This window comes from Pyrus communis, chromosome 6, assembly GCF_963583255.1.
Source record: "Pyrus communis chromosome 6, drPyrComm1.1, whole genome shotgun sequence".
NCBI lineage: Eukaryota > Viridiplantae > Streptophyta > Magnoliopsida > Rosales > Rosaceae > Pyrus > Pyrus communis.
Genome location: NC_084808.1, coordinates 18990783 through 19015989, shown reverse-complemented (window position 1 = coordinate 19015989; position 25207 = coordinate 18990783). Strand labels below are relative to the sequence as shown.

The 25207-nt window shown below is 36.6% G+C and overlaps 6 protein-coding genes across 9 annotated transcripts; 3 read left to right on the top strand and 3 right to left on the bottom strand.

Annotated features, from left to right (window-relative positions):
- The first annotated feature begins 2529 nt into the window (after window positions 1–2529).
- Window positions 2530–4314, top strand: LOC137735891 (peroxidase 24-like). The gene is made up of 4 exons (XM_068475245.1): window positions 2530–2763; window positions 3111–3302; window positions 3426–3591; window positions 3805–4314. The coding sequence occupies exons 1-4, from the start codon at window positions 2530–2532 to the stop codon at window positions 4206–4208; spliced, it is 996 nt and encodes a 331-aa protein (XP_068331346.1). The 3' UTR covers window positions 4209–4314.
- A 1362-nt stretch (window positions 4315–5676) lies between these two features.
- Window positions 5677–6269, top strand: LOC137736171 (heavy metal-associated isoprenylated plant protein 19). The gene is made up of 3 exons (XM_068475495.1): window positions 5677–5686; window positions 5810–5890; window positions 5998–6269. Exons 1-3 carry the CDS (start codon window positions 5677–5679, stop codon window positions 6267–6269), a joined length of 363 nt encoding a protein of 120 aa, XP_068331596.1.
- A 1183-nt stretch (window positions 6270–7452) lies between these two features.
- LOC137735890 (probable 1-deoxy-D-xylulose-5-phosphate synthase, chloroplastic) lies at window positions 7453–11928 on the bottom strand. The gene is made up of 10 exons (XM_068475243.1): window positions 11561–11928; window positions 11274–11405; window positions 10571–10735; window positions 10301–10451; window positions 9740–10011; window positions 9366–9639; window positions 8814–9121; window positions 8391–8672; window positions 8001–8285; window positions 7453–7888 (listed from the first exon to the last, which is right to left on the bottom strand). Exons 1-10 carry the CDS (start codon window positions 11684–11686, stop codon window positions 7739–7741), a joined length of 2145 nt encoding a protein of 714 aa, XP_068331344.1. The 5' UTR covers window positions 11687–11928; the 3' UTR covers window positions 7453–7738.
- Window positions 11929–14610: 2682 nt separating this feature from the next.
- LOC137736731 (uncharacterized) lies at window positions 14611–16359 on the bottom strand. Of its 2 annotated transcripts, XM_068475974.1 has the most exons (3): window positions 16227–16271; window positions 15906–16115; window positions 14611–15036 (listed from the first exon to the last, which is right to left on the bottom strand). In XM_068475974.1, exon 3 carries the CDS (start codon window positions 15032–15034, stop codon window positions 14861–14863), a length of 174 nt encoding a protein of 57 aa, XP_068332075.1. In that variant the 5' UTR covers window positions 15035–15036; window positions 15906–16115; window positions 16227–16271; the 3' UTR covers window positions 14611–14860. The 2 variants fall into 2 exon arrangements, with proteins under 2 accessions (XP_068332075.1, XP_068332074.1); XM_068475973.1 differs by lacking the exon at window positions 15906–16115 and having other exon boundaries at window positions 16227–16359.
- An 18-nt stretch (window positions 16360–16377) lies between these two features.
- Window positions 16378–18535, top strand: LOC137736730 (NADH dehydrogenase [ubiquinone] 1 alpha subcomplex subunit 8-B-like). The gene is made up of 2 exons (XM_068475972.1): window positions 16378–16674; window positions 18201–18535. The coding sequence occupies exons 1-2, from the start codon at window positions 16487–16489 to the stop codon at window positions 18331–18333; spliced, it is 321 nt and encodes a 106-aa protein (XP_068332073.1). The 5' UTR covers window positions 16378–16486; the 3' UTR covers window positions 18334–18535.
- A 114-nt stretch (window positions 18536–18649) lies between these two features.
- Window positions 18650–22718, bottom strand: LOC137736729 (serine/arginine-rich SC35-like splicing factor SCL28). 3 transcript variants are annotated; one of them, XM_068475970.1, is made up of 7 exons: window positions 22378–22718; window positions 21873–21950; window positions 21520–21684; window positions 21319–21380; window positions 21156–21195; window positions 19582–19797; window positions 18650–18872 (listed from the first exon to the last, which is right to left on the bottom strand). In XM_068475970.1, the coding sequence occupies exons 1-7, from the start codon at window positions 22560–22562 to the stop codon at window positions 18863–18865; spliced, it is 756 nt and encodes a 251-aa protein (XP_068332071.1). In that variant the 5' UTR covers window positions 22563–22718; the 3' UTR covers window positions 18650–18862. The 3 variants fall into 3 exon arrangements, with proteins under 3 accessions (XP_068332071.1, XP_068332070.1, XP_068332072.1); XM_068475969.1 differs by having other exon boundaries at window positions 21319–21383; window positions 22378–22716; XM_068475971.1 differs by lacking the exons at window positions 18650–18872; window positions 19582–19797 and adding an exon at window positions 20361–20776 and having other exon boundaries at window positions 21319–21383.
- Between the last annotated feature and the right edge of the window lie 2489 nt (window positions 22719–25207).

The following is a 25207-nucleotide window of genomic DNA, read 5'->3' as shown; positions in this document are numbered from 1 at the left end:
TTGTTGTATCAGAAAGGAAACAAAAAAGACAAAGATCAATGTGTACATATTTTGTGTTGTGGGTAGAGTGAGAGTCTGGATTCTTGCTCTGACCTAGAAGGTGCGAGAAAGATTAATATTGGAAATGATAAATTTTTGCAGTATTGATAATAAAAGTCACATGCATACTCTATTTTTGTTGCGAGTTCATGCATTTGTGATAATATGCTTCTTAGATCAAGGGGCTTGGTTTTTTAGACTATAGTACGGTTAGTCATTTAAACGTGTATGATTACATAATAATACTTATTAACATTCATTTAAATTTGGTGTGACTAACCATAGCAAAATCAATTGTCACAATGTAATATTTATGTGTATTCATTTTCACCTCACTGGCCTAGCTTTTTGTTTAAGTTGTTTGAGCACGACTTTAATGATGGCATAGTGATATACAAACTAGAAAGTTGATTAACATTAACATTAAATTAATGTTATGAATATTATTGGACTATGGACTTCATCTATCCGAAAAAAAATTTAGTATCCGAAATAGGGGCACATACTTAATATGTCATTATATAAGTGGAGAAATAAAAAAGAAAACTTCCCTTCACTTGTATAATAACACATGACATACGTCTTGTATTTTGAACATACTGAGAAATGTCTCATTTATCTACACAAAGATCATAATTAAGGATCCACACGGCGAGATTAACAAGAGATTAATTGGAAGCCATTCTCAATCTCATGAATATCCAAAACAAATCTTTGATTTGAAGCTATCCCCAGATCGAAGAGAACATGCTGTATTATGCTTTGAATGAAAGAGATCTTCACTAGTATTTGTAATTCATATTTCCCAGATTTTAGCTGATCCTTCTTCATATGCAAGTGTGAACAAAGTCCACGAGCAGACGTACATGGCTCGAAAACGAGCTGTCCTAAAAATTTTAATGGTTATGTGTGCTTTATGGCCGTAAAGCTTCATATATATACACAGACACACACATACATATCAGAAACTAATTACAAAACGTCGAATTGTCATTTGCTTTGCTTTCTTTTTACTCTCCATGAAATGTGCACAGATCTCTTTCCAACAAAATTGAAACTCCACAATTGCCAGCCATTACATATTTCTTATTTCTCTTAAGTAAAAACAACAGCAGACAACTTTGATAATTGATCGTGGGACGTGCAAAATCATGCATTATATTAACAGAAAGTATATACCTTGAGCTACCAAGAAACATTGAATTTCTGTCTACTTTCTAGATATTTGCACGCATTTTATGTATATCCCTTAGTGGCGCCAACACTTACCATGACTGAGTTGACAGCATCTAATTTGTTTATATACTTTGACAGACTTTGTAATAATAACCCTCCGCGGATGATACCAATCTTCTCAGTCGGACCTTCTTATTGTTGAGAGTTGTTCCACATCAGCAAGGGATGAGGTTTGCTATGTGCTTATATAATCTTGGGCTATTCCCCATATTGCCAATTGGTTTTATAACCCCAATTTCATCATGGTATCAGAGCAAGGTTGTGCATGTGTGAAGCTCAACGGCCACACGCGCTCCACGTCACCTAGTTGTTGTCCACGTGTAGGCTTGAAAATCCACCACACGTGTTGGGGCGTGTTGAGAGTTGTCTCATCGGTGAGGGACAAGGTTTGCTATGTGTTTATATGATCTTGGGCTACTCCCTATATTGTCAATTGGTTTTATGGTAAAATCTTAACTTTCATCACTTATTCTATATTTTCGCTCATTTTCATCTTGTAATCTTACATGATGATCAATGCAGTCTACTTTCTAGTTCACCATTTAAGATCAACCCTGCAAAAAAATTAATAAATTTAAAATTTTTTTAACCGTTTGAATAATTTTGTTTAAATTTCAGTGTTTAACTGAATAACTTAGTTCATGTATTATTCTTGTATAACCGTAATATGACTAATGGATTTGAATTTGGTTGGTTTTTAACAGGAGTTGATCTTTGAATGACGACTTAAAAAGTAAATAATTCGAATCATTCATTCACGCTGTAAAATCAAAAAGAATGATGAGAAAGTGGAACGAGAAACAAAATTAAATAAGAAGATTCCACTCTAACCCTAATATCCCAATTTATAGATGGAAAGTTACGTCTACATTCTTTCCCCTAGCTATTATTCCTCTTTTTGCTTTCCATTGGTCAATGGCGGCCATTATTCAACGCATAACAAGTGCGATGATTAGCTAGCGGCTGCATCCTGCATGTATGTTGCAATTAACAAGTAGTTGACTAAACCAATCTTATACTTCAATCATCAAAATGTATCATGAAGAACATTATAATGTTATACCATTTGAATACCGAGATCACTTAAATAAGTATTTGATTGATTAATTTATTGCTCAAGGAACCAAGAATCTACTTCGAAACTAGGTTTTCCACGGCTATATATACTCCTAGAGTCCTGGCGCTTTTCATATTGCACCTTCAAAAAACAAACTCATACTCCAAAGTTGGGTTTTTGGATACATATCTTTGATAATGAAGCCTAGCATAAATGTGGTGTTAGTTTCTCTTCTTCTGCTCATTGACGTTATTAGCGTTTGTCATGGCGGCGGTGGTGGCCGTGACGGTGGGCTGAGTCCGGTGTTCTATGACAAGAGTTGCCCTCAAATTGAAAGAATAGTGAGGAACATCACATGGAGCATGGTTGCAGAAAATTCTACCATGGCACCGAAGCTTCTAAGGATGCACTATCATGACTGTTTTGTTAGGGTACGTATGTATGAGCACAAATTCCTTTCAATTGCAGTTTATCAACCACATGTGCATGGATCAATATTTAAAAAAGCCTTAAGACACACCTTAATTACCTTAATTAGAATATATATGTACACACACATACACGTTATGCGTCTTTGAGAATATGTTATCCTAATATTATAGAATTGATTTTGGGGGTTGGATACTCTAACTCTATCATTTAGAACGTGGATCGGACTTATTGTCTTGCTATGTATTAAAACCTCATAATGTGTTAACGTTTATATAGTGGCGATGAATTGTTCTTAATTAATTTGAAATTAATTAGCTTGCTTAATTTTCTCTAGTGTACGTTGTAGGGATGTGATGCATCATTATTGCTAGATTCAATCAGCGGCAACCCGGCGGAGAAGGAAGCAATACAAAACAGTAATATTAGAGGTTATGAGGTTATTGATGAAATAAAAACCAGATTAGAAGAAAAGTGTCCCGGCATCGTCTCATGTGCTGATATTCTTGCCTTGGTAGCCAGAGATGCTGTCTCTTATCAAGTACGTGCCATGCACTCAAATCAGTTTTATTATTAAATAGTTAATATAATCATTGATATGGTATATCGTTATTGATGGTAATACTACGTGACATATATTTAATTAGTATTGATCATTGTGTAGTTTGGAAGGCCCATGTGGCAGGTTTTAACCGGGAGAAAAGATGGAAAAGTCTCCCTTTCGTCAGAGGCTTCAATAAACTTACCCTCCGCAGGTGCAAATTTCACCACACTCTACCAGCAATTTATTGGTTTGGGGCTGAACATCATAGATCTTGTGGCTTTATCAGGTATGTATCAAGTTTTCTCTTCTCCGTGGATAATCAAATAGTCGCGTCATGTGATAAGTATTCACACAGTCAATCTAAATCACACATTCAAATGAGAATCTATATAATCAATAGTTCGATTTAACTGATTATATATCGTCTAATAAGAAAACATTTTTCAATGTGAAATTCACTATGTTAATATATTGTGACATTAATTTTAAACTTTTGCAGGAGCACATACAATTGGAGTGGCACATTGCGCGGTATTTCAAAGGAGACTGAACGTAACCGGAAAGGGTGACATAGACCCTACACTTGATCCAGAATACGCAGAGTTCTTGAGAACACAATGCACCAACCCGGGCGTCGCGGTGGCACTGGACGCCAACAGCTCAGCTTCCTTTGACAGCCATTACTTTGCGGGGTTGAGGCAAAACAAAGGCCTCTTGAGATCAGATGCTGCGCTGCTCACTGACCGGCGTTCGTCTCACATTGTAAGACGTTTTGAGAAGTTCCCTGTTTTCATGACCTACTTTGGGAATTCAATGAAGAAAATGGGTTCCATTGGAGTCATAACGCGAGAAGAGGATGGTGGAGAGATTAGAAAGAATTGCAGGGTTGTTAATGCTAATTAACTTTTAACTAATAAGATTTTCATCTTTTGGAATATATATTAAATTCCAATTTCTGTAATGTCATAGTTGCTGTAATTTTTTTATATTCTCCAATGGAATAAATAATTAAGCAGGGCTTTGTTTGCAACAGCTAAAAGCGATACTGCAAACTTTATGAAATCACTTGTTTTTTTTTTTTTTTTGAGAAAATTTGAAATAGGTCCAATTTTATAGGCCACCTTTTGAAATATGTCCAATTTTTAGTGACTTTTGACTTTTGAAATAGGTCCAATTTTTAGTTACTTTGAACCTATATCAAAAGACCCCTTTTTTTTAATAGGATAATTTACACTAACTTCTTTTAAATTATGAGTAGATATAAGATTTGAACTCGAGATGTAGTGAGTTAAACAAGAATGACTTAGCCAATAGGACAATCCACCACTTGCAACTGTCTTTATTTTTGTCAAGTTTGTTTATGATCTCATTAGGCCATAAATTTATTATCAACTAACCCTTAATTTAGTAGTATTATTTTTCATAATGTTAAAACTATGCCCTAAATTCGAATCTCCCTATATATTTTGGTATTTTAATGGATCAAAAGGATTTAAAAAACAAAAAGACTATAACATGGCTTGGCCCTAAAGAAACAAAGGCAGTCCCAAATTCAAATTAATTAAAACCAAAGTAAGAGTGCTTCTAAGAAAATGTAATTATCATTTCGAGCATTTAGATGAAAAATTTAGAGGATGTTTGATAGTCAGTTTTTTATTTTTGATTTCATTTTTTTTAAAATTAAAAACTAAAAATTAGAAGCTATAGACTAAAACTGAAAGCAAAAGGAAAAAAACCTTAAAACTGAAACGATTACCAAATGGGCCGAGTAAATTGCAAAGAAAAAAACAATTATATCCATCTCATTTTATGCTTCCTACTGGTGGAATCCTATAGTTTAGCAACATTCAATCTCAACGTTGTTGAAAATTTTTATTGAGTTCAAATCTCATGTACGTCCATTGTCGTTTAAAGAAAATGTTGGGTAAATATATAATATCTTAACTTACATTCTTAAAGTAAAGTGCTTAAACTAAGTTGGTAAGATTTAAGTTTTGAAGTGGCAAAGAGTTAGAACATCATTGAGAAAATCGTCGTGAAAAAAATGGGAAGTGTTATTGATACTCTAAAAATCTCATTTTACACTCCTCGCAAATATATTTTTCTTTCCAAATATAGAAAGTTTGGAATGTAGAATGAGATTTTTAAAATGCCAATAACAATTTCCAAAAAGAAAAGGTACAATAAATAATAAGTTTTAATTCGTTTTCCGACCAAGGAAAGGGGCATGTAGGTAATTTGACACTCGATGTAATGGCCGCTTTTACCTAACACATGCATATATTTACTGAAATACCCTTTTCTCTCCTTATATTTACCAAACACATGCAGTTAACTTGCATGTTTTGCCTTCTCGTCGTCAACAGTGTCAATGGGAAAGGGTAAGAAGTAAAATGACCAGGAATTCAAAGTGGGATTCTACGTTTTAACCCGGACTTACCTTTTACCTTTACATCTGAGACTCCAAATTACAAAATCAAACTTCGTCTTCATTCATTCACAAGTTGTATCGGTACAATTTAAAGTTTCAATATACTGTAACGCATGCAAAAGAACCGTCACCAAAATGCTTCGCAAATTCAAAGGTTAACTTCTTTTACAGGTTTATATCTCCTTACTAATCACAGACAATTATTCTGTTCCCATTTCAATTACATATAAATTATTTTTTTTGGGTTAATTTAATTGTCAGGGGTGGAGAAATTTACAACAGATATGAAGAAACACAAAGTTGTGGTGACTGGGAAAATCGACCCACAAAAGGTGTTGAAGAAACTGAGGAAAAAGACGGGCAAAAGAGTGGAGATTGTGGTTGACAAGGAAGAACAACCAAAAGATGCGTCGGCTGAGGGAAATCTTACAAAACCAAATGTTTGTCCACCATTTTTTGATTGCTTTAAAGAGAGTGAAATTCTTTTTATGCTCAGTGATGAGAACCCAAATGCTTGTTGCATTATGTGGTAGGGACGAGGAAGTAACAAAATTTGTGTTGAAAAAGATGCCAATTGCGCCCATCTTTTACGTAAATAATTATGGAATTAACAAAACAGACTTGCAGTGATCTGGGCGAGCGCATGCAATAGACAGTAGTTTATTATTTTTTTGGGTATTTATTATTATTTGTTCCATATTCATTAAAAGGTGAAAATAATGCAATATTGTTCATGTTGGTGGCATTTATTTTGGGTTCTTCTCAAATAATCACTTCAAAACTCCATTTTATAGTAAAAGTTACTTAAAACAGTTTTGAAGAAGAAAAATCTCTGAATTCAACTGTTTATTTCTTTGACTGTAATTTCATAATTGATGAGAGATTTTTTTTTTCTTTCCATAGTTTGATTAAGCAATTGGGAAACTAATTAAGTATTTGTTTTGTATATTTTATTTTCATGACCAGTAGGCCAAAGTGGCCTGACTTTTCAGAATAAGGGAATGTTTTGGAGATATCACATACATGAGATATAATTGGAGGACTGAGAGATGTGGGTGTGTCACTTGGGAATGTATTTATATGCGTCAACAGATTGTTGTTATTTCGTTTTCCTTCGGCAAGAGATGACATGACATTTCATGACACATACTTTGGATAATGTGATTTCAAATCAATCACTACTAAATCATTTCCTGCCTACGGAATGTTGAGTCTTGGCCAAACCCTCTTAGAAACACCACAACCCCAATTGCTCTCTCTCTCTCTCTCTCTCTCTCTCTCTCTCTCTCTCTCTCTCTCTCTCTCTCTAAAACGTGTCAACAATCCCTTAAAAATGCGTTATTGAATTAAAATATTATTATGATGTTAAACTCGTTCCATATAAATTGATTTCATCACTTACGGTCTCTTTGGCCATGATTACAATATGGAATGCATAATGCAATGCATGTGAAGCTTCCACCAGCGACCCACCTCTGGTTTTAACATATCCTATTGGAATAATTCGCACTTCTGAACAATGTTTGTCCTGCTTCATCAAATTTTCAGCACAAAATTAAATATGAGAATATGAAATAAAATTCCCCACTCTTATTCCACTTCTTTTATTCCCACTATCTTGAATAGTATGTATTTTTCTCGACACGAGCAATAATTTGCACTAAATTAATCTAAATTAGAAAAAAAAAATTATTCAAACTTGAGTGCAAAGGACGATGAGGTAACTAAAGTTAAAAATTCAAAATTGACACCATGCAAAAGACTTGGAAGAGTTTTCTTCCAGTTAGAAATCAGTTCTTGCATTTATAGGACATGTTAAAAGCTCAGGTACCTCAACTAGTTGGAGCTACTAATTGATGAACTGGATTATTTAGGTTTCCTTCCGCTACCTAATGCTACTCCTTGCTCAGATATGGACTTTTTATACAGATGGAAATAGAGAGGATTACAGTTTCGGTTTTGTATACAGCGAAAAAATGGCGCTGCTTTGTAATTTATGTCTTCATGACACTATCTCCAGGGCCTTTCTTGTTTGTCCAAGCATATTGAATACTGTTGCTGCAATGTGAGAAGGGGTGAGTCCAGCCTCGGCCAATTGATCAGCAGGGGAACCGTGGTCAATGTACCGGTCAGGAAGAACAATCGGTCTCCACTATAAGTTATAGACACCAATGTGAGTTTTTCAGGAATTTGAGGAGTATAATGTTAATGCAAGTCATTGAGACATCATACTAAGTATGTCATAACAAACGACACATTCATACCTTGAGTTTTCCATCAAGAAGGCCATCGAGGGCCAGGAAATGAGCAACGTGAGAACCAAACCCTCCGATGGATCCTTCTTCAATGGTAATCAAAAACTCATGTGACTTTGCAAGGCTTCGAATGAGAGCTCGGTCCAGTGGTTTGCAAAATCGTGCATCAGCAACTGTTAGGCACAAACCATGGGATTCCACCAAAGAAGAGGCAGCCAAACAGCTCTGTACTGCTGCTCCGTAACCCAAAAGTGCAACTCTTTCCCCTTCGATCAATATTCTTCCTTTTCCTACCTGTAGGCATATTGCCAAACATTCAATCATTTTTAAGTATTTGAGACTTATGGTTACTATATATATATATATATGTATATAGTAGTAGAGACTGCTGAAAGTCACCTCAAGAGGAGTGCCTCTATTCCCTAGTGGCAGCTCAACACCAACCCCATTTCCTCTTGGGTATCGGAAACAACTGGGTCGGTCATCTATGGCAGCAGCAGTGGCTACCATATGGAAAAGCTCGGCCTCATCAGAAGGGGCCATCACTACCATGTTAGGCAGGCATGCCATGAAAGTGACATCAAAAGACCCGGAATGCGTAGGACCATCAGCTCCGACCAGTCCAGCTCTGTCCATAGCGAATCTAACTGGAAGCTTTTGCAAATCTACGTCATGTACTACCTGTGGCATGAATGTGGAAATCAAATCTTTGAGTTTGTATACTTTTCAGTAGTATTCTGACTATCTAAGAATAGAACCGTACCAGTTTTTGAAGGAAGATAAAAATGATGAAGTTAAAGATGAAAGAAGCTAATAGCTTGCCTGGTCATAAGCTCTCTGCAAGAAAGACGAGTAAATTGCACAGAAAGGTTTTAGGCCTTCACAGGCCAGACCTGCAGCAAAAGTAACCGCATGCTGTTCTGCTATTCCAACATCAAAGCATCTTGTTGGAAAACGGCGAAGGAAGAGATTCAACCCTGTTCCACCTCCCATTGCAGCATGGATCGCAACAATATCTGTGTCCGCTTCAGCTTCAGCAATCAAAGCCTCTGCAAAGTATGTTGTGTAAGATTGTGTACTAGCACTGGCTTTGAATTGCTTTCCGGTTGCAGGATCAAACTTGGCCACTCCTGCAATATCAAAAGAAAAACTACTTTATTCATCTTTCATTAACTTTATCCAGATTAAGCATATATGCAGACGACATGAATGAGATCTTTTTCACTGCATTAAAGACGTTCAGTTTTCCTTCTATAGCATCATCAGCGAATAAATTGTTTCCATACAATAATGGATTTAATTTCAGAAAATAATTCAATGAATAATAATGCACTCGTGTGCTCAACTGCCTCTTCGGAAAGAAATGTATATTACCATGGTACTTGTCTGCCGCTTTTTCTGCATACGGATATCCCCGGCCTTTCTCAGTGATAAGGTGGATCAGGACAGGACCCGTTGTTTTGGTAATTTTAACCTCTTTGAGAATGGAAATAAGATCATCTATGTTGTGACCATCAACTGGACCTATATAATATAGTCCAAGCTCTTCAAATAGTGATGAACCAGTACCACTGATCATTCCTCGAGCATACTCATCAACTTTTGCTGCCAGATTATGCACAGAGCCACCAATTTGTTTGGTAACTCCCTGCAACAATCTCAAATCAAAGTTGAACTCTAATCAGACTTGGCACATTTTGGAATGCAAGTGTTATGCTTAATTATGTTTAGACTTCAGTATTACTTACCTTGGCAACCTCTCTTAATTCTCTGAGTGGCCTGTTTGATTGCAATCTACTGAGAGCACTACTCAAAGCTCCTACTGGCGGGATGGGTCCGTCGAGACTAGCAGTAGGTAAAGAAACCTGTTTATTGTCATTAAGGATAATAATCATGTCAGAATCAAGGTACCCCGCATTGTTCATGGCTTCATATGCTTGTCCTGCTGTCATGGCACCATCACCTATTACAGCAACTACATGATTGTTTCCTCCCCTTAGATCCCTCCCTACTGCCATCCCTGTATTTTCAATAACATCACAGATTATAAAAACCAAAAACAGGAATGGACCTTGCGACCTAAAAATGTAATCCGAACTCAAGAAATTAAATAGAAGTCTGTAAAAGGAATCTGATTTTTCCAGCGTGAGGATAATAACATTTTTCCATAGCATTAGATACATGATGCAAGTATATCAATTCGTAAATAGTTACATGAGAGTATATCTTAAACTCAATTGCTAACCAAAAGGAACACTATCAAGTTCAATACACTTGAGTTGTCAATGTTGAGCAGAGAAGGAAATTACCCAAGCCTGCAGAGATAGTGGTAGAACTGTGACCAGTGCCAAAGCAATCGTACTCGCTCTCAAAGCGCTTAGTGAAGCCGGCCAACCCATCTGTCTGTCTCATGGTGTGCATCTTATCTCTCCTTCCAGTCAAGATTTTGTGTGGGTAAGACTAGACAAATCAAAAAACAAAATTCACAATCAAACATGGAAAAAGTTGAAGTTATCACATCAAAGCTTTTTCGAAATCAGAAAAAGAGAGCAACCCAAGAAAGAAGGTGAGGTTGAAACCTGATGGCCAACATCCCACAAGATTCTGTCCTGAGGAGCATTGAAGACATAGTGAAGAGCCACAGTGAGCTCCACAACACCAAGGCTTGAACCCAGGTGTCCTCCAGTTTTGGAAACATTGAAGATCACATCAGACCTCAGCTCATCTGCTAGTTGCTTAAGCTCCTGAATTCAACGGTTAATTACCACAAACAAACAAGAAAAATTAAAACCAATGCAAATATATATTAAAAAGAAAGGTTTTTTTAGTCAAAATGGTTCCTGAGATTTGCATAACACATAATTATAATTCTTAAGATTTAAAATTAATGAAAGTGATCCTGAGTTTGTCCACCATTCATTACTTTGGTCCTTCCATTAAAAAAAACTCTGATAAGTTGAGGGTATAACATATAACTTTGATTCTTGATATTTGCATAACACATAATTTTGGTTCCTAAGATTTGCATTACACATAACTTTGGTCCGTGAGATTGTCCATTATCCTTCATTTTGGTCATTCCGTTAAAAAGCTCAATGACCACTTATCGGAATTTTTTTAATGGAATGATCAAAATAATAGACGGTGGACAATCTTAGGAATCACTTCTATTGATTTTAAATCTCAGAAATCAAAGTTATGTGTTATAAAAATCTAAAAGATGATCTTGACTAAAAAAAACCCAAAAAAAGAAAACTAAATTAGGACAAAAAGGTTATGTACCTTGACAGAAAGATTTTTCATGTGAATTGGATAGTTGATGGTGTCCAAGATAGGAGTGGGAGGTCTCTGTGAGTGATACTCCCCTCTCTCTGACAGTGATGCACAAATCCCACTTGGCCTTTTTTTCATCACCTGCTCCAAATGATAACAAAAAACAACGCATTTTTGTTATTTTCTGAATGATGAAATTGACATTTTAAACAAAACCCATTTCTCCAAAACTCAAATCATCCATGAAATGAGTGCCTTTTCTGAGATTCACAGGAAAGATGCAAACTTTTTCTGACCTGATTGAGCTTCTGCTGAGATGGGCATGGCAGAGATGTTCCCACAGAGAAGAGGGATTTCTGAACATCTGCAGGTGCTGCTGATTTGCTGATATCTGCAGGAAAAGAGAATGTGCAGAGAGCCATTGCATGTAGAATAACAAGAAATGGAGCTCAAGAACTTCAAATTTGTAATCAGAGGGGAAAAGAAGAAGAACCCAGAAAAGGGTCTTGAGAAATGAAAATCTCTGGGGCTCCCAGAGTCTTTCCCACTGAAACGGTGATAGTGTCAGTGGGAGTTACAGAATAACATATGAAGAGAGAGAGAGAGAGAGAGAGAGAGAGAGAGAGAGAGAGAGTGGATGGTTGGAAATTAAGAGCCTTTTTTCAAAGACCAAAAATGGTGAGTTTGTAACTGTCATTACTTCCATTCCATAGCTTTGATGTTTCTGGGTGACTGTTTTGCGTCTGCATTCGTTGGACCACGTCATCAGAAATCTCATGAAGGATAGAGTGGATGATAGGTATGAACGAAGAAATTTTTAGTTTTAACGGGAACACAAGTGGTACATCACATGTTTTAATAGAAGTAGTGGGACATTTTATTTTTTAAATTATTAACTTTTTAACATACATATCTTACCATTTGTACAATGACACGTAATGTACTACTCCGTATACCGGTCATACTAAAAAATATCTCATATGAATACACCAAATTATTTTTCAAATTGTGTTGAATTACTGAAGTGGCTATCCCAGGATTTGCCACAACAGCATTTTTAATTAGTTAACAAATTTTGTAGCGTGTTGAGTTGGACATCAACCATGCACCAATGCAAAAATGCCATGTACTGAAAATGAAATGAAATGATATTGAATTGTTGAGTTGATTAGTCATACTAAAGAGTTGAAATAAAATGCTGATAACTAAGACATTTATTATATTAGAGCATTATATACACAATTTTCCCTAGAAAAACAATATTATCTACATTAGAGGAGGGAGAGCGGGTTAAGTCTTACAAACGTATGGTAAGAATCGAACCTAAGACTTCTCATTTACAAGTGAAAAGAAATATCACTAGATCGTATCAGTAGTCCCTTTTTATGTTGTTAGAACCAAATTGATCATAACAGAATTGTCATTTTCCATGTTCATGGTTAAAACCAAACAAATCATTACAAAGCTGCCTTTTTCTTTTCATCGTGGTTAAAATTAAATGGATCATGGCAAAACTGTCTTTTCCTTGATTTTTGTAGTTAAAACCAAACGGATTACGACATAGATGTCTTTGTCTTAATTTTTGCAGTTAAAACCAAACGGATTATGACATAGCCATCATTTTCTTAGTTTCTACGATCAAAACTAAACGAATCACGACATAACCTTATTTCCTTGATTTTTGCGCTTAAAACCAAGTAGATCACAACAGAGTCATCTTTTCCTTAATTTATGCAGTTAAAACCATATAAATCACGACATAACTACCTTTTCTTTGAATTTTGCAATTAAAACTTAACTGATCATTGGCAGAGCAGCATGTTTTCGTATTTTGCAATTAAAACCAAATTGATCACAACAGAACTGCCGTCATAGCCGGCACCCTGTTTTCTTATTTTACTCTTATGTTTGTTTCTTTGCATTTTGGTCTCATGGATGCCGGAAGATTTATATTTTGGTCCTACGGCATCCTCCAACAAGATTTCAAATTTGAACTCAATGCTTCCACAGTTGCTTCATACATTTTGCAATGTGTTGTTGCCTTGGTTGGTTAATAGACAAGAATCTTTGTCGGTTGCTTAATTCTCAAGCAATGTAGGGTTTGGTCTTATCATTAAGGGTGTGCTATCCACACACCCCTTGTTAATTTATGTCCGTTGATCTTCTTCAATTCATCCGATCTGATGGCTGAAAGCTAAAAAGGTGTGGGAGAAGTAAAAAAATGTGCGTGGATATCACACCCCTATCATTAAACTGTGGATTTAACATTTAGTTGGTGGTATGAAGAATTATCGTATTTTTGTTGCTTCTCGTTTTATTGTTGACTTATTCAATCATGTGACTACAAACAAGAGAGAAGATGCAAGGGAATAAAACGAGAGTGCAGAGATCATTTTTCTTTTCCAATTATTGGATTCAAAGGAATAGTTTCACATAACAAAATCTGAGGAGCGGGATACAAATACAAGAGCGTAAGTACAAGAATAAATAATCTTAAGCACATGTCGTTAGAATAACAAATGAGAAATCATTGTTGTACTTTCAAAAGTTTTATGTAATTACTTTTTAAACATCAAACAACTTGCTATTCTTCCACTTACCACCAAGAAACCAGTACATTGAGACCATCAACATATCAACCAAGTCAATTGAAGTCAACACAGGAACCTGTTGCATGTATAAAAGAAAATACTCAAAGCCATAACTTGTTTTCGGCTTCTGTGCTGAGGCAAGTGTGGCCCTCTTTGCCCGAGCTTGTCTTGCACCCTACTCGACCGGTTTCTTCTTGACATGGAAAAAACCAGCGCCGGCCGCTGAGATGAGTAGGTAGCCTTTCACGACAATTTGACTTGGAGCCGGCTGATCATCTCTTTTTTTAAGTGTGCTTTTGCACAACAATTTTGGTCGGCATGTTTAACGTGGTTTCGTGTTTCTTCTTGGTTTCATGATATTCATGGTTTTGGTACCCCACATTTTCCATTACCACCAAGAAATCAGTACACTGACCATCAACATCTAAGCCCACACAACCTGAAATGTACATTTGCCTCTTCAGATGGGACATAAAACCTAATCAAACTTTGGCGGATGAATCTCCAATTCCAACTCTGGTGACTAGGGTGGATTCTCGGGTACAACCAGGAGTGTTAACCCCAATCGGTATCTCTCTCATCACGTGTACATGCCAGATTTTCTCGGTGACTACAACCCAGAAAACAACTCAAAAGCAAACAGCTAAGAACGTAAGACAGAAAAGCAAACATCATATGGCCGAGACACAGAACCAAAGAAGACATAACAATGCTATGATAGAATGATGGTCTTCCAAAAAAGAAACCACAACACATTAACTCTTAATAAAGCTCTTCAATATTTCAATCACCCATGTTTTCGAACAGCATGAGAATAGTAGATTAGCAATCAAAATTTGAGCTTATTATACTTCAGCTAGAGAGAGAGTGTGTGAACTTTCATCAAGATACAACAAAAAACACAAATAATTAAATCAAGTTTTTACCTTTAAACAGAGTGCCTACAAGTACTATAGGAAAAAGATGGACAACAGTGAATAAATCCACATTGCACTGGCAACTTGCTCATTTCATTTTTGCCTCGGTAAATAGAACATGACGATTTACCCGAGGGTCGAATTTCCGGAACTCAAGCTTCTCTTGGACCCTACTCGGCTTCTTCTTGACATAGAAAAAACCAGTCCCAGCTGCTGAGATAAGTCGGATGAACAAGGTAGCCTTCTTCTTCTTTTCACCCATTCCTTAATTCAAACAGCAGAAAGACAAAGCCAATCAAAAGTGAGAGAAAACACAAGTTTCACTACACAAACAAAAAAATGTTCAAACTAAAGTTGTGCATCTGCAGTCAAAAACAAAATTCCTACATGGGTTCAATATCGCCCCCCAACAAAAAGGAAAAAAGAATGAAGAGGAACAACTATATGTAATCCAAATCAATTAAAGTAGTTCTCGGAACAGAAAATCCCATCAAATCGCATGGGTTCAATATCGCCCCCCAACAAAAAGGAAAAAAGAATGAAGAGGAACAACTATATGTAATCCAAATCAATTAAAGTAGTTCTCGGAACAGAAAATCCCATCAAATCGCATGGGGAGAGGTGTAAAATAGCATCCCAGAACGGAACCGCTTGGGGAAAGTCATAAACATATGCATACATAACATCAACAAAGGCCTTTGCACAAACAAGTTTACAGCTTTACATGGCTGAGAATCTGAGATTCATTTTCCCAAGCCCGCAGAAAAACAAAGGTTGAATTTCTCTAAACGTAATCACTTGAGTTCATAAATCTGAATAATATCTGAGAGGGAGGTGATTTGTACACACACTTTTTAGCCATCTCCTCTCCCCCTCCCCCCCCCCCCCCCCCCCCCCCGGGGCCCCTTCTCTTCTCTTCTTCTCCTCTCTCCACCCACTTTTCATTTCTAACCATCAGACTGAATAAATCCAACAAAAATGATGAAATGATTAAACAAAGGTGTGTGAGAAGCTAAAAGGGTGTGCGTTTTTCATTTCCCTACTTGTTACCAAGTCACTGCCCCTCAATTGATATGATATTTACCTCTAGACAAATACTCATAAACACAACTACCCTAGAACCATAACAATACCTTTATCCAACCGCCTTTCAAATTGCTGCAACCCAACTCAAATTACCCAAATCCAGAGAAACCCCAGTTGAATTCTGAGCAGAAACTGATTCAGATTGGGAAAAAATTAACTGGGATTTGGGAATCCAAGTGGGTTTTGAACAGGGTCAGATTGGTTTGGTTCCGGGTCTGATTCAACCTTCCATCAAATCACAGAAAACAACATAACTCCTACAACCATTCTCATTTCAAAACAAAAAACGAGTAAACAGAAAATCAAAACAAAAACCAAAATCAAAAGAAGAGGAAAAGCAGAAATGATTGAAGGAATTTCGGACTTACTGTTCAACTTTTGCAAGCTGCAATCGCCCGAGAGGTACAAAGCCGAAATGGAGTCTGAAATTGGAGAGTGCGAAGCCGCGGTGAATTCAAGGGCAAGGGTTTAGGGCTGTTGAAAGACTAAAATGCCCTTTTAATCTTTTCTTCTTTTCTTTTTGGCCCTCCAATGTCACCTGGTGTTTGTGGACTTCTCCGGATTAACATTTTTTAGCTTCAAAGTTTGGATCTTTTTTCATCGGAATCGATCGGAGGAGGAGCTGGAGATGGCGAGCGCGGTGGACGCAGCGGGAGATCCAATCCCAACGTCGGCGGTGCTGACGGCGGCGGCGAAGCATATTCAGTTCAGCTGCCAGGCCGAGAACGTGGCTTTCCTCAAGTGCAAGAAGAAGGACCCGAACCCCGACAAGTGTCTCGACAAAGGTCGTCAGGTCACCCGATGCGTCCTCACCCTGTAAGCCAATCTCAAATCCGCTTCCTACTTTTTTCAATTTTCTGAGTTTATTATGAATTCTTACTTGTTTGTGTGTGAACACTTTTGAATCGAAACGTTTCGGTGTTGTGATTTTTTTGTGAATTGAGGCTTGGTTTGCTCGATTGAGCTCAATGTGGTTCATGGGTTATGCAATATGCTCAAATTTTTGGGAGACAGAGAACTGATTCAACAACAACAACAGCAAAGCCTTTTCCACTAAGTGAGGTCAGCTATATGAATCCTAAAACATCATTACGCTCGGTTAGACAGGGAATTGATTAATCGAAAATAAAACTAAAGGACACTAAACAGATAATAAGCCGTATATAAACTGCGGTTTAATATAGAATTGGGAGAAAGTAATGCCAAAATTTGTAAGGTCTAGCTGGATATACTTTGTATTTGAACACTTTTCTGTGCTTAATTGTTCACCCTCGGTGTTAGAGTCGGTTAATCCCGATGCTTAATTGAGTTTGGACTTGTATCATATGCCATAAATTTTGAAATCATTAGCTTCATATCAGTTGTGGGGAGCAGATTGCAGGAACTTCCTTTCAAACCTTGTTGATTCGACTTGATTCACCCGATGGTTGCAATGTGACCGTTAGTCCGTGTTCCCTCAAGTTAATATAGGAAGACCGTTTGGTAACCTTTTTCGTTTTTAGTTTTGATACGTATTTCCTTGTTAGATAGAGAGGGGAAATATACGGGAGAAAGGGGGAGCGAAGAAGGGGAAAAAAAAAGGGTGATGAGAAGCAGTTGGAAGAAATGTGTACAGAACGGCACATAAAATGGGAAACTAGAAACGATTTTGAGCTGCTTTTGTTTTCATACATTATCTTTCGTTTTCCCCTTACTCCCGTCACCCTAATGTACCAGGAAATACTGTATATTTTCCTCTCTTGCAACTTGCATCTATTACAAAGTATAACCCACATAGTATGTTGAACTTGGGTTTTATGACAGTATAGTGTTCTTTTGTTCAATTGCTTTCTTGTTTTTCTTTTATATTCTGAACTCTATATCTTCATTTTTTTTTTTCCCGCTTAAACATTTCTTCGTTGTTCCGTGGTGGTGATGTTTGTATGCATCCGTCCTCATTCTCTTACATAACATATAAGCATTTTTCATGTCTTATCAAGTAGCCTAAAAACACTAGAGTATTTCCCCAAAGAGGAAAAAATAGAAAATCCCGCCGGTCTTTACTTGTATTGAGACACTCTCAGACCATTAGTTAGCATATGTTATGTTGTGTGGACACTCCCTAACAGCGTTTGAATTGGATCAGTTTTCAAGTATAACCATTCCCTTTACGTTCTCTTGCCGCAACTTTTTGATATCTGCATTTCGTTCGCTATATGTTCACTATTTTCATATTTGGAATTGGTTGTGATTTGATCATCCTGTTAGTTTCATGATGTCTATGCAAACTTGCGCGCCGTCACACGCATACACGAGCGCTATGCCTTGTTACGCATCTAAATACGAGACATTTCTCCCTGCAGGCTGAAAGATCTTCATCAGAGCTGCACAAAGGAGATGGATGCTTACGTCGGGTGCATGTATTACAATACAAATGAGTTTGATTTATGTCGCACAGAGCAGGAGGAATTCGAGAAAAAGTGTCCGTTGGCATGAGAATTCTACTCCTAGTTTCTGGAGCTCAACTTATTTTCTTAATTGTTATGTCCAAATTTTGCTTGGGAAATGCTTCCTTTCCTTGCAGGAAAATTTACACCCCTTTAAAGCTTGATTGATTTCTCTTGTATAGCACTTGGTACTGTAATGGAATAATTGGTTTAATCATGAAAAAACCAATCCTTGTTTGGTTTCCTTTAAATTTAGTATTACGAAAAACCAAAGAAAAATATACCCTCTTCTTTCTTCGTCGACGTGGGATTTATAAATCAAAGAAGAATCAATGGGGCGGAAACAAGGAGACTGGAGGAGTAACTAAAGTGAGAAACGCCAGCAAAATTACCAATTAGAAAACTTAGATCCACCCGACTAACATACAGATAGAATAAATCCATACGACGAAAACCGATATGGTCCAAAACTCATATTTACCAAAATATTCATCATCTTCCAGAATACTAAGCATATCACTCTAGCTAACTATGCTCAGAGTACACTTTGAAGCAGCAACCAACGTACCCGACAGGCATCAGCGAGGACTGCAAAGCCAAAAAACATAATAACAATATACAGATTATCACCACAGTAGTAACGTCTAGCCAACGTAATTAAATAGATAGGATATAAATATGACTGTACAGCGATAGTTGTAGAAATTATCACCACTTTTACCTATTTGGTTAGCCAATTTAAGCATATAGGGTCATACCCGCACATAACTTTAGGGAATCTCAACCACCAACTACATTGAGACCAGACTATTAGTATCCTTCCTAGGAGGGACTTAGAACGTAAACCCTTTTTCAACTGGTCTTACAAACATATACAGAACTTTTGTTAGCACATTCAGCATTAAAAGAAAGGTAAAGCGGATAAGCTTTCATCCTTGCCTAATGACTAGAACCAAGCCCAAAGTAATTAACAGCCGCACTCAAATTATACAACTAAACCCAACCGAAAACTAACGGACAATGACTTGGAGGTAGATATTGTTTTCAAAATAAAGTTGAAATTAAAGAAACAAAATGCACTAAACTCCACTTCCATAAGGTATCTCTCACACATTATATGAAACTATATTCCGCAAAATTAAGACCATACTAAACTCCACTTCCATAAGGGTACCTCTCGCACATAATATGAAACTATACTCCGCAAATTTAAGACCATACTCAGTGGCATCAACCAAGCTTATTATGATTACACTAGAAATTCTTTACATGAGTACAAAGTGGAAGAGGCACCTACCTGTAGGATCGCGAACGAGACCTTGACGGACTGCGACTGCTAACCCTAGGACTCCTTGATCTGCTGGATGCATACTCTCTCACATCACGAGGACTCCGACCATTCTCCCTCGGACTTGGGGACCTCCTGTAGTCTCTTCCATCCCGTGGTGAGGGAGATCGTGAAATTGATCTAGACTGTACTGGTGAGCGATAATCATCCCTAGCCCGACGGTCCCTTCAAATGGAAAAAAACACTTTATTATGTTTTGAAAGAAAAAAAAAATGCAGATGCAGCAAGAGAATAAGATATGAAATATTCCAAATGAATAAGAGATATCTACTAAAGCCATCTTTCATTTTCCACAAGTGAAAAACTTCCCCATTAATAATCTACTACAAGTGCACAAGAAAAAGTAATGTGGGCATAGATCAACAATTCAGAACCAATTATCTGTTTGAAGATAACAGAACCACTACTTACATCCTCTTCAAAATCTAACCGATCAAGATATGACCTTTACTTTACCTGAACCTTTACAGGGTTCTGAACAAAAAATATGACACTTGGTCCAAACACTCAGAGTTAGGCTAGTACTGGTTGATCAGCATCTGAAAACTTCATAGCCCACTTTGCCCCAACTTTTCTAAAACCAGATAATATCGTTTCCTTCAACATGTCACCATACTCTACCGGTAAAAACTTTGAGTGGCTTCATTTCTTTGCAGATGATTTCTTTCTTTGGCCAACTATAAGCTTTATATTCTTTCTTTACTGGATGGTATATGCAAAACAAGATATCAAACTTAACAAATTTTCTTCAAAAACTTACTTAAACAGCTAATATAAGAAGGAAAAGTAAATATATACTAGTAAAGATTCCAATATCTCTAGCACCCTGTTTAGCTTGTCAGTTCAGTCGGTCGTAGAAAGGTCTCACAAACCGAAGTCATAACAATAGGAACCCAATGCCATTTGCAGATGAAAGTTGATGGTGGATATAGATGGTACTTATGGAGAGCATAGGTGGAAGGTAAAGAAGTTGCCCATCACTTGTATGATCTCTTTTCTCATTAAACTTTACTAATCCAGAAGTCTTTAAATATCCACCATAGTACTTATGGAGAGCATTGGTGGAAGGTAAAGAAGTTGCCCATCACTTGTATGATCTCTTTTCTCATTAAACTTTACTAGTCCAGAAGTCTTTAAACTATATCTGTATAACAAGGCCACCAGAAAATATTACACAATTCACTAAACACATGATACATGCAAAAGACGCAATCTCCATACCTAAAGAAGATTTCATTCTGCAATTTCACCAGAAACACAGGTATGTGAACATAAAAGTTGGATTCAGAGATTTTCCAATGAAAATGTGATCACCCTCTATTGTACTCATCCATGAAAACACGAATTCAAAAACTAAAACCATTGATCAATTTTGGAAAAAATTATATCGCCACATGAAACTGTCGCTGATGAATCTACCCCACCTTTGAAAGGAGTAACCACCCAACCACACAGACTACGGTGTAATAGAAAACAAAACAGTGTTAATGAATAAAAGATACGTCTAGAGATAATATACAGACCTTGAATCACGCCTAACAGGTGATGGTGATGGCGAGTAAGCTGAGACCAAAAAAGTTTGACGATAGTTTAGAAGAAAAATAGAAGCAAAATTATTTCACAAAGGACTTGAAATAAAATCATGCATGTCGCTCAAAAAATGCCAAGTAAAAGTTTAACACTGACAACGATATTGCCGTCTTGGGGACCTCGGTGGAGTTCTCCTTCTGGAGCTTCCTCCATGTCGACTACTGCAGATAAATATAAAATAAAATAAAAATTGCATTATAAAATAAAATAAACATTGTATTCATGAAGTGAATATGTAATTATATTTGGGGAGGCATAATAAACTATGGGGTAGTATTGGAGCCAAATACAATGTACCTTACGCGAGTAGTTGTGCGCATTTCTTGCGGAGTTTTTCTATTCTCCTCAGCAAACACAATTCTTATCTCACGCCCACCAATAACTGAATGATTCAGTTGTTGCTTTGCTTCTGCTGCATCCTCACCATAACGGTACTTCACAAACCCAAAACCCCGTGGCTCCCTATGGATGGAAAGTATAAATGCTGAGTAAAAATAACTTACATTTGTGTTATCCAGAAAACCCAGAATTATATCAACTTTCACAGGAGTATCTATTCCAGCGTGCAAGTTTTACACCACTGAACCACGGCAGAAGAAGAATCACATTATGTACAATAATTCACGCCATAACAATCAAGAATGGCATACCCTGTGTAGTAATTCTTAGGAAGATACACATCCTTTACCGGGCCAAATCGCTCAAATGGGATCCTAAGATCTTCTGGCCTGCAATAACAGGTAAACAATGAATAAGCCTGGATGTTTAGTAATGGAAAAAAAAAAAAAAAAAAACATGCATCCGTAATTTGGGGTTAATGAACTTGTTGTAATTAACTCAACTAGCTGAAGGATTAAGTCTATAACCATGTAAAATATAGTTATTCTTCGATAATATCCTAGTATTACCATTCACAAGAGATTAACACACAATCCCATATTTAGAAAAGTTCGGCACAAAAAATTACTAAAAAAAATACAAATCATTCACAATTACAACCCAATTTTAGTCACGCATTTGAAGAATAAACTACATAAACATAAAAACGCCACAACATTAAAAATCCTGATTGATATAAATACAAATATATATATATATATATATACATATCTATGCATACACAGAGATGGGAGAGAGATAAATATACATATATACCTAGCGTCGAGAGGGAGATTGCGAACGAGCAAACCGGAAGGGGCAGGAGAACTACGGTCTCTGTGAGACCTACTGTCACGGTGTCGATCACGCGGCTCGTCGTCGTATCGCTTGCGTCCGCGAGGCGGAGTCCGACTGCGCCGACGAGGGCTGTAGCTTCTGCTTCGGCTTCTGTACCTGGCCATTGTTGCAGCTAGGACTTGAACCCTGAGCGCGCAAAACCCTAACCCTAGGTCTCCTGTCTGATGGTGAAGAAGAACCGAAAGGAACGAGCGCTTGCTGCTTGTGTGGGGTGTTTTGGGTTTCGGATTTGGAAGGAGGAATTTAGTGCGGTGCAGATACCGATCTAATGATGCGCGCTCTTCAACTAACTCGGTTCAGTGTGTTGCCCAAATAGTATTAACCTGGCCCACCTAGCTACCAAGGCCCAACCCAATCGATTTTGTTATATTTCTTTATTTACAAAAAACTCCTAAGAGCAACGGAGTATAATTCTCTCATCTTCTAATCTTTCTTCTCTTTCATTCCCTTTAATTTAAAAGGTTACGATTACGCCATGTTTACATTTTGTTTTGAATTTTTTATGTTAAGAAAAAGACAAAAAAAAGAGTGTAGGAGGAGATGGTAATGGTAGGGAAGAGAATCCTACTACAATTACAACTCCACTCCAAGCAATCACTGCCCATGCTATTCAGCCAAGGCAATTATTGGCTTAAGTGCATTTTCACCCCTAAATAGAATTATCCAAGTTATTGTTATTAAAATATTAATATTTTTATTATAAAATAGTAAAAGTTAATTTTATCTTTAATTTTGGATATAATTTTTAATCAATTTCATCATGCCACGTTTCATTATCCGAAAGTACAATTTTTATGGATAGACTTTTTTGAGTACATTTATAGGAAAAATTATAATTCTTTTTAATATTTTTCTAAGTTGTTTCATAATTTTTATCTAACTTAATTAATATGGACCGTTGGATTACATTGTATGGTTTTTCCAAAGACCCATATTTTGACATGTAATCCCAACAATAATAATATATTTTTTTTCTGATTTTTCCTTCTTTTTTTAATTTATAAGCCTAAAAAATCTGGACCGTTGATCGAGATATCTAACTGACCAGAATTCGCCACGTGTACTCACCATTAGATTTGAATTCAAATTTTATTAACCTTTGGAAATACAATGGCACAAAGTGAGCCATATAGCCCCCATTTCTGAAGCGCTTAGTGCGCCTGCAGCGCGAGCTTCAACCGTGTTTTCTTGTTTGCTCACTCGTAAATTCTTGCGCGCGTAATTTATGAGCTTAGCGCAAAAAATTTAACGTGATTGATGTCAGCCTGACATCAAACGTAGTCACAAGGTTGGGCTATTCTAACCCATGTCCTTGGTTGAGCCCGCTATAGCCCAGCTAATCGGGCAGCAGGAGTGGAGTAGTTTTGGGGAGCTTAGGGGATTGGATGGCCTAATACCCCAAGCAATTTGCTTGGGGTGGAACTACTCTAAGAGGCTAAGACTCGAGCAAATGCAGTATGAACTCGTCATTCATACGATTCAAATTTGAGACCTCATACTTACAGGGAAAATGCCATTAAATCAGAGTGCTAATGAATACTGGGGTACAACTTTCATCTCTTCACATAACTTGAGATCTCCTGCTTTGAAATTTTTTCCATCATCACATGTTTATTTACTATTAGTGAGACATGTCATTTTTATCCTTGACAAATTATTTGTTAACCAACCATAAGTCGGCCTCATGCTGAATTATGTGTTCCTTTCCCAATTTCTACAAATATCATGACGAATTGAGTATGTTTACCTCATACTTAGAACAATTTAATTATCATTTAATTTTCTAAAGGTGTAAATAAGCCTGTCCTAATTTAATTCAATCATTCCAATATTAAACACAAAACGAAGCCTTAAACAATATCTTTCATTTTACGCCAATTAATACTACGATCTAGTGGTATTTCTCTTCACTTGTAAGTGAGAGGTTTTAAGTTCAATTATCGCCAAAGGCAAATTTGAACAAAATTATTTATAGCCCATTGTGAGGCTAAGTCCACTCCCTCCCCCTTAATGTAGATAATTTTGTTGTTCAAAAAAAAAAAAAAAAATCTTTCATTTTACACGCATCACATTTTCTATATTCCTATGGTTCTACCATTGACACTTGACAGTCAAAACCCAATTAATGACAAAACATAATAATGTTTTTTTCGATATTTGTATAATTATTTCACATTTTCAATACGGGTGGTTCTATCTACACTTCTCTCATAATTTTCGTTTGTCAATTCAAATGAATTGAAAAGAATAAAATGACAAAAGTTAATAGGAGTATGTGAAGATAAAAAAGAATGTGTGGATATCACCATCCTTTCGATATTTCTAAGCCAATGTCCCTTTGTTTCAGTTGCACACTTTATTTCTTCTTTTTGCACACATATTATTATCTTTTCACTCATTATTCTTTACTTTATTTGATGAAAAGCTAAACATAAACTTAAATGTACTTGAGAGAAATGGAGGTGTGGAATCATTTTCCTATCATTTTTTGTGTTTTATTTTCTATTTATGGTTGAATGAATATTCAAATAATTTTATTTTCTGTGGACAATATTCAAATTATTTAAAAGTTGAACCCGTAGCTTAATTTGAGCCCTAATTATCCCAATTGAGTATACTAAGAGAATATGCCATATACTCAAAACTCTGTTTAGTGGTTGCAAAACCACCAGCATGCGTGTAATGCCATATATCAAAATCATTGATTTTATCCTCTTAGTACTACGGCGTAGTGGTATTCATCTTCACT

Excerpts from the sequence above, each read along its gene's own strand:
- LOC137736731 (XM_068475973.1), bottom strand. The coding sequence starts at position 15,034 with ATGGGTGAAAAGAAGAAGAAGGCTACCTTGTTCATCCGACTTATCTCA.
- LOC137736730 (XM_068475972.1), top strand. The coding sequence starts at position 16,487 with ATGGCGAGCGCGGTGGACGCAGCGGGAGATCCAATCCCAACGTCGGCG. Across the intron at positions 16,675-18,200 it reads ACCCGATGCGTCCTCACCCT|GCTGAAAGATCTTCATCAGA; the intron begins GTAAGCCAATCT and ends TTCTCCCTGCAG.
- LOC137736729 (XM_068475969.1), bottom strand. The coding sequence starts at position 22,562 with ATGGCCAGGTACAGAAGCCGAAGCAGAAGCTACAGCCCTCGTCGGCGC. Across the intron at positions 21,384-21,519 it reads CGCACAACTACTCGCGTAAG|TAGTCGACATGGAGGAAGCT; the intron begins GTACATTGTATT and ends ATTTATCTGCAG. Across the intron at positions 19,798-21,155 it reads CCTGTTAGGCGTGATTCAAG|GGACCGTCGGGCTAGGGATG; the intron begins GTCTGTATATTA and ends TTCCATTTGAAG.
- LOC137735890 (XM_068475243.1), bottom strand. The coding sequence starts at position 11,686 with ATGGCTCTCTGCACATTCTCTTTTCCTGCAGATATCAGCAAATCAGCA. Across the intron at positions 10,736-11,273 it reads TGAAAAATCTTTCTGTCAAG|GAGCTTAAGCAACTAGCAGA; the intron begins GTACATAACCTT and ends CGTTGAATTCAG. Across the intron at positions 10,012-10,300 it reads CACTATCTCTGCAGGCTTGG|GGATGGCAGTAGGGAGGGAT; the intron begins GTAATTTCCTTC and ends TTGAAAATACAG.
- LOC137736171 (XM_068475495.1), top strand. Across the intron at positions 5,891-5,997 it reads AATGCTTCGCAAATTCAAAG|GGGTGGAGAAATTTACAACA; the intron begins GTTAACTTCTTT and ends TTTAATTGTCAG.
- LOC137735891 (XM_068475245.1), top strand. The coding sequence starts at position 2,530 with ATGAAGCCTAGCATAAATGTGGTGTTAGTTTCTCTTCTTCTGCTCATT. Across the intron at positions 3,303-3,425 it reads GAGATGCTGTCTCTTATCAA|TTTGGAAGGCCCATGTGGCA; the intron begins GTACGTGCCATG and ends ATCATTGTGTAG. Across the intron at positions 3,592-3,804 it reads AGATCTTGTGGCTTTATCAG|GAGCACATACAATTGGAGTG; the intron begins GTATGTATCAAG and ends AAACTTTTGCAG.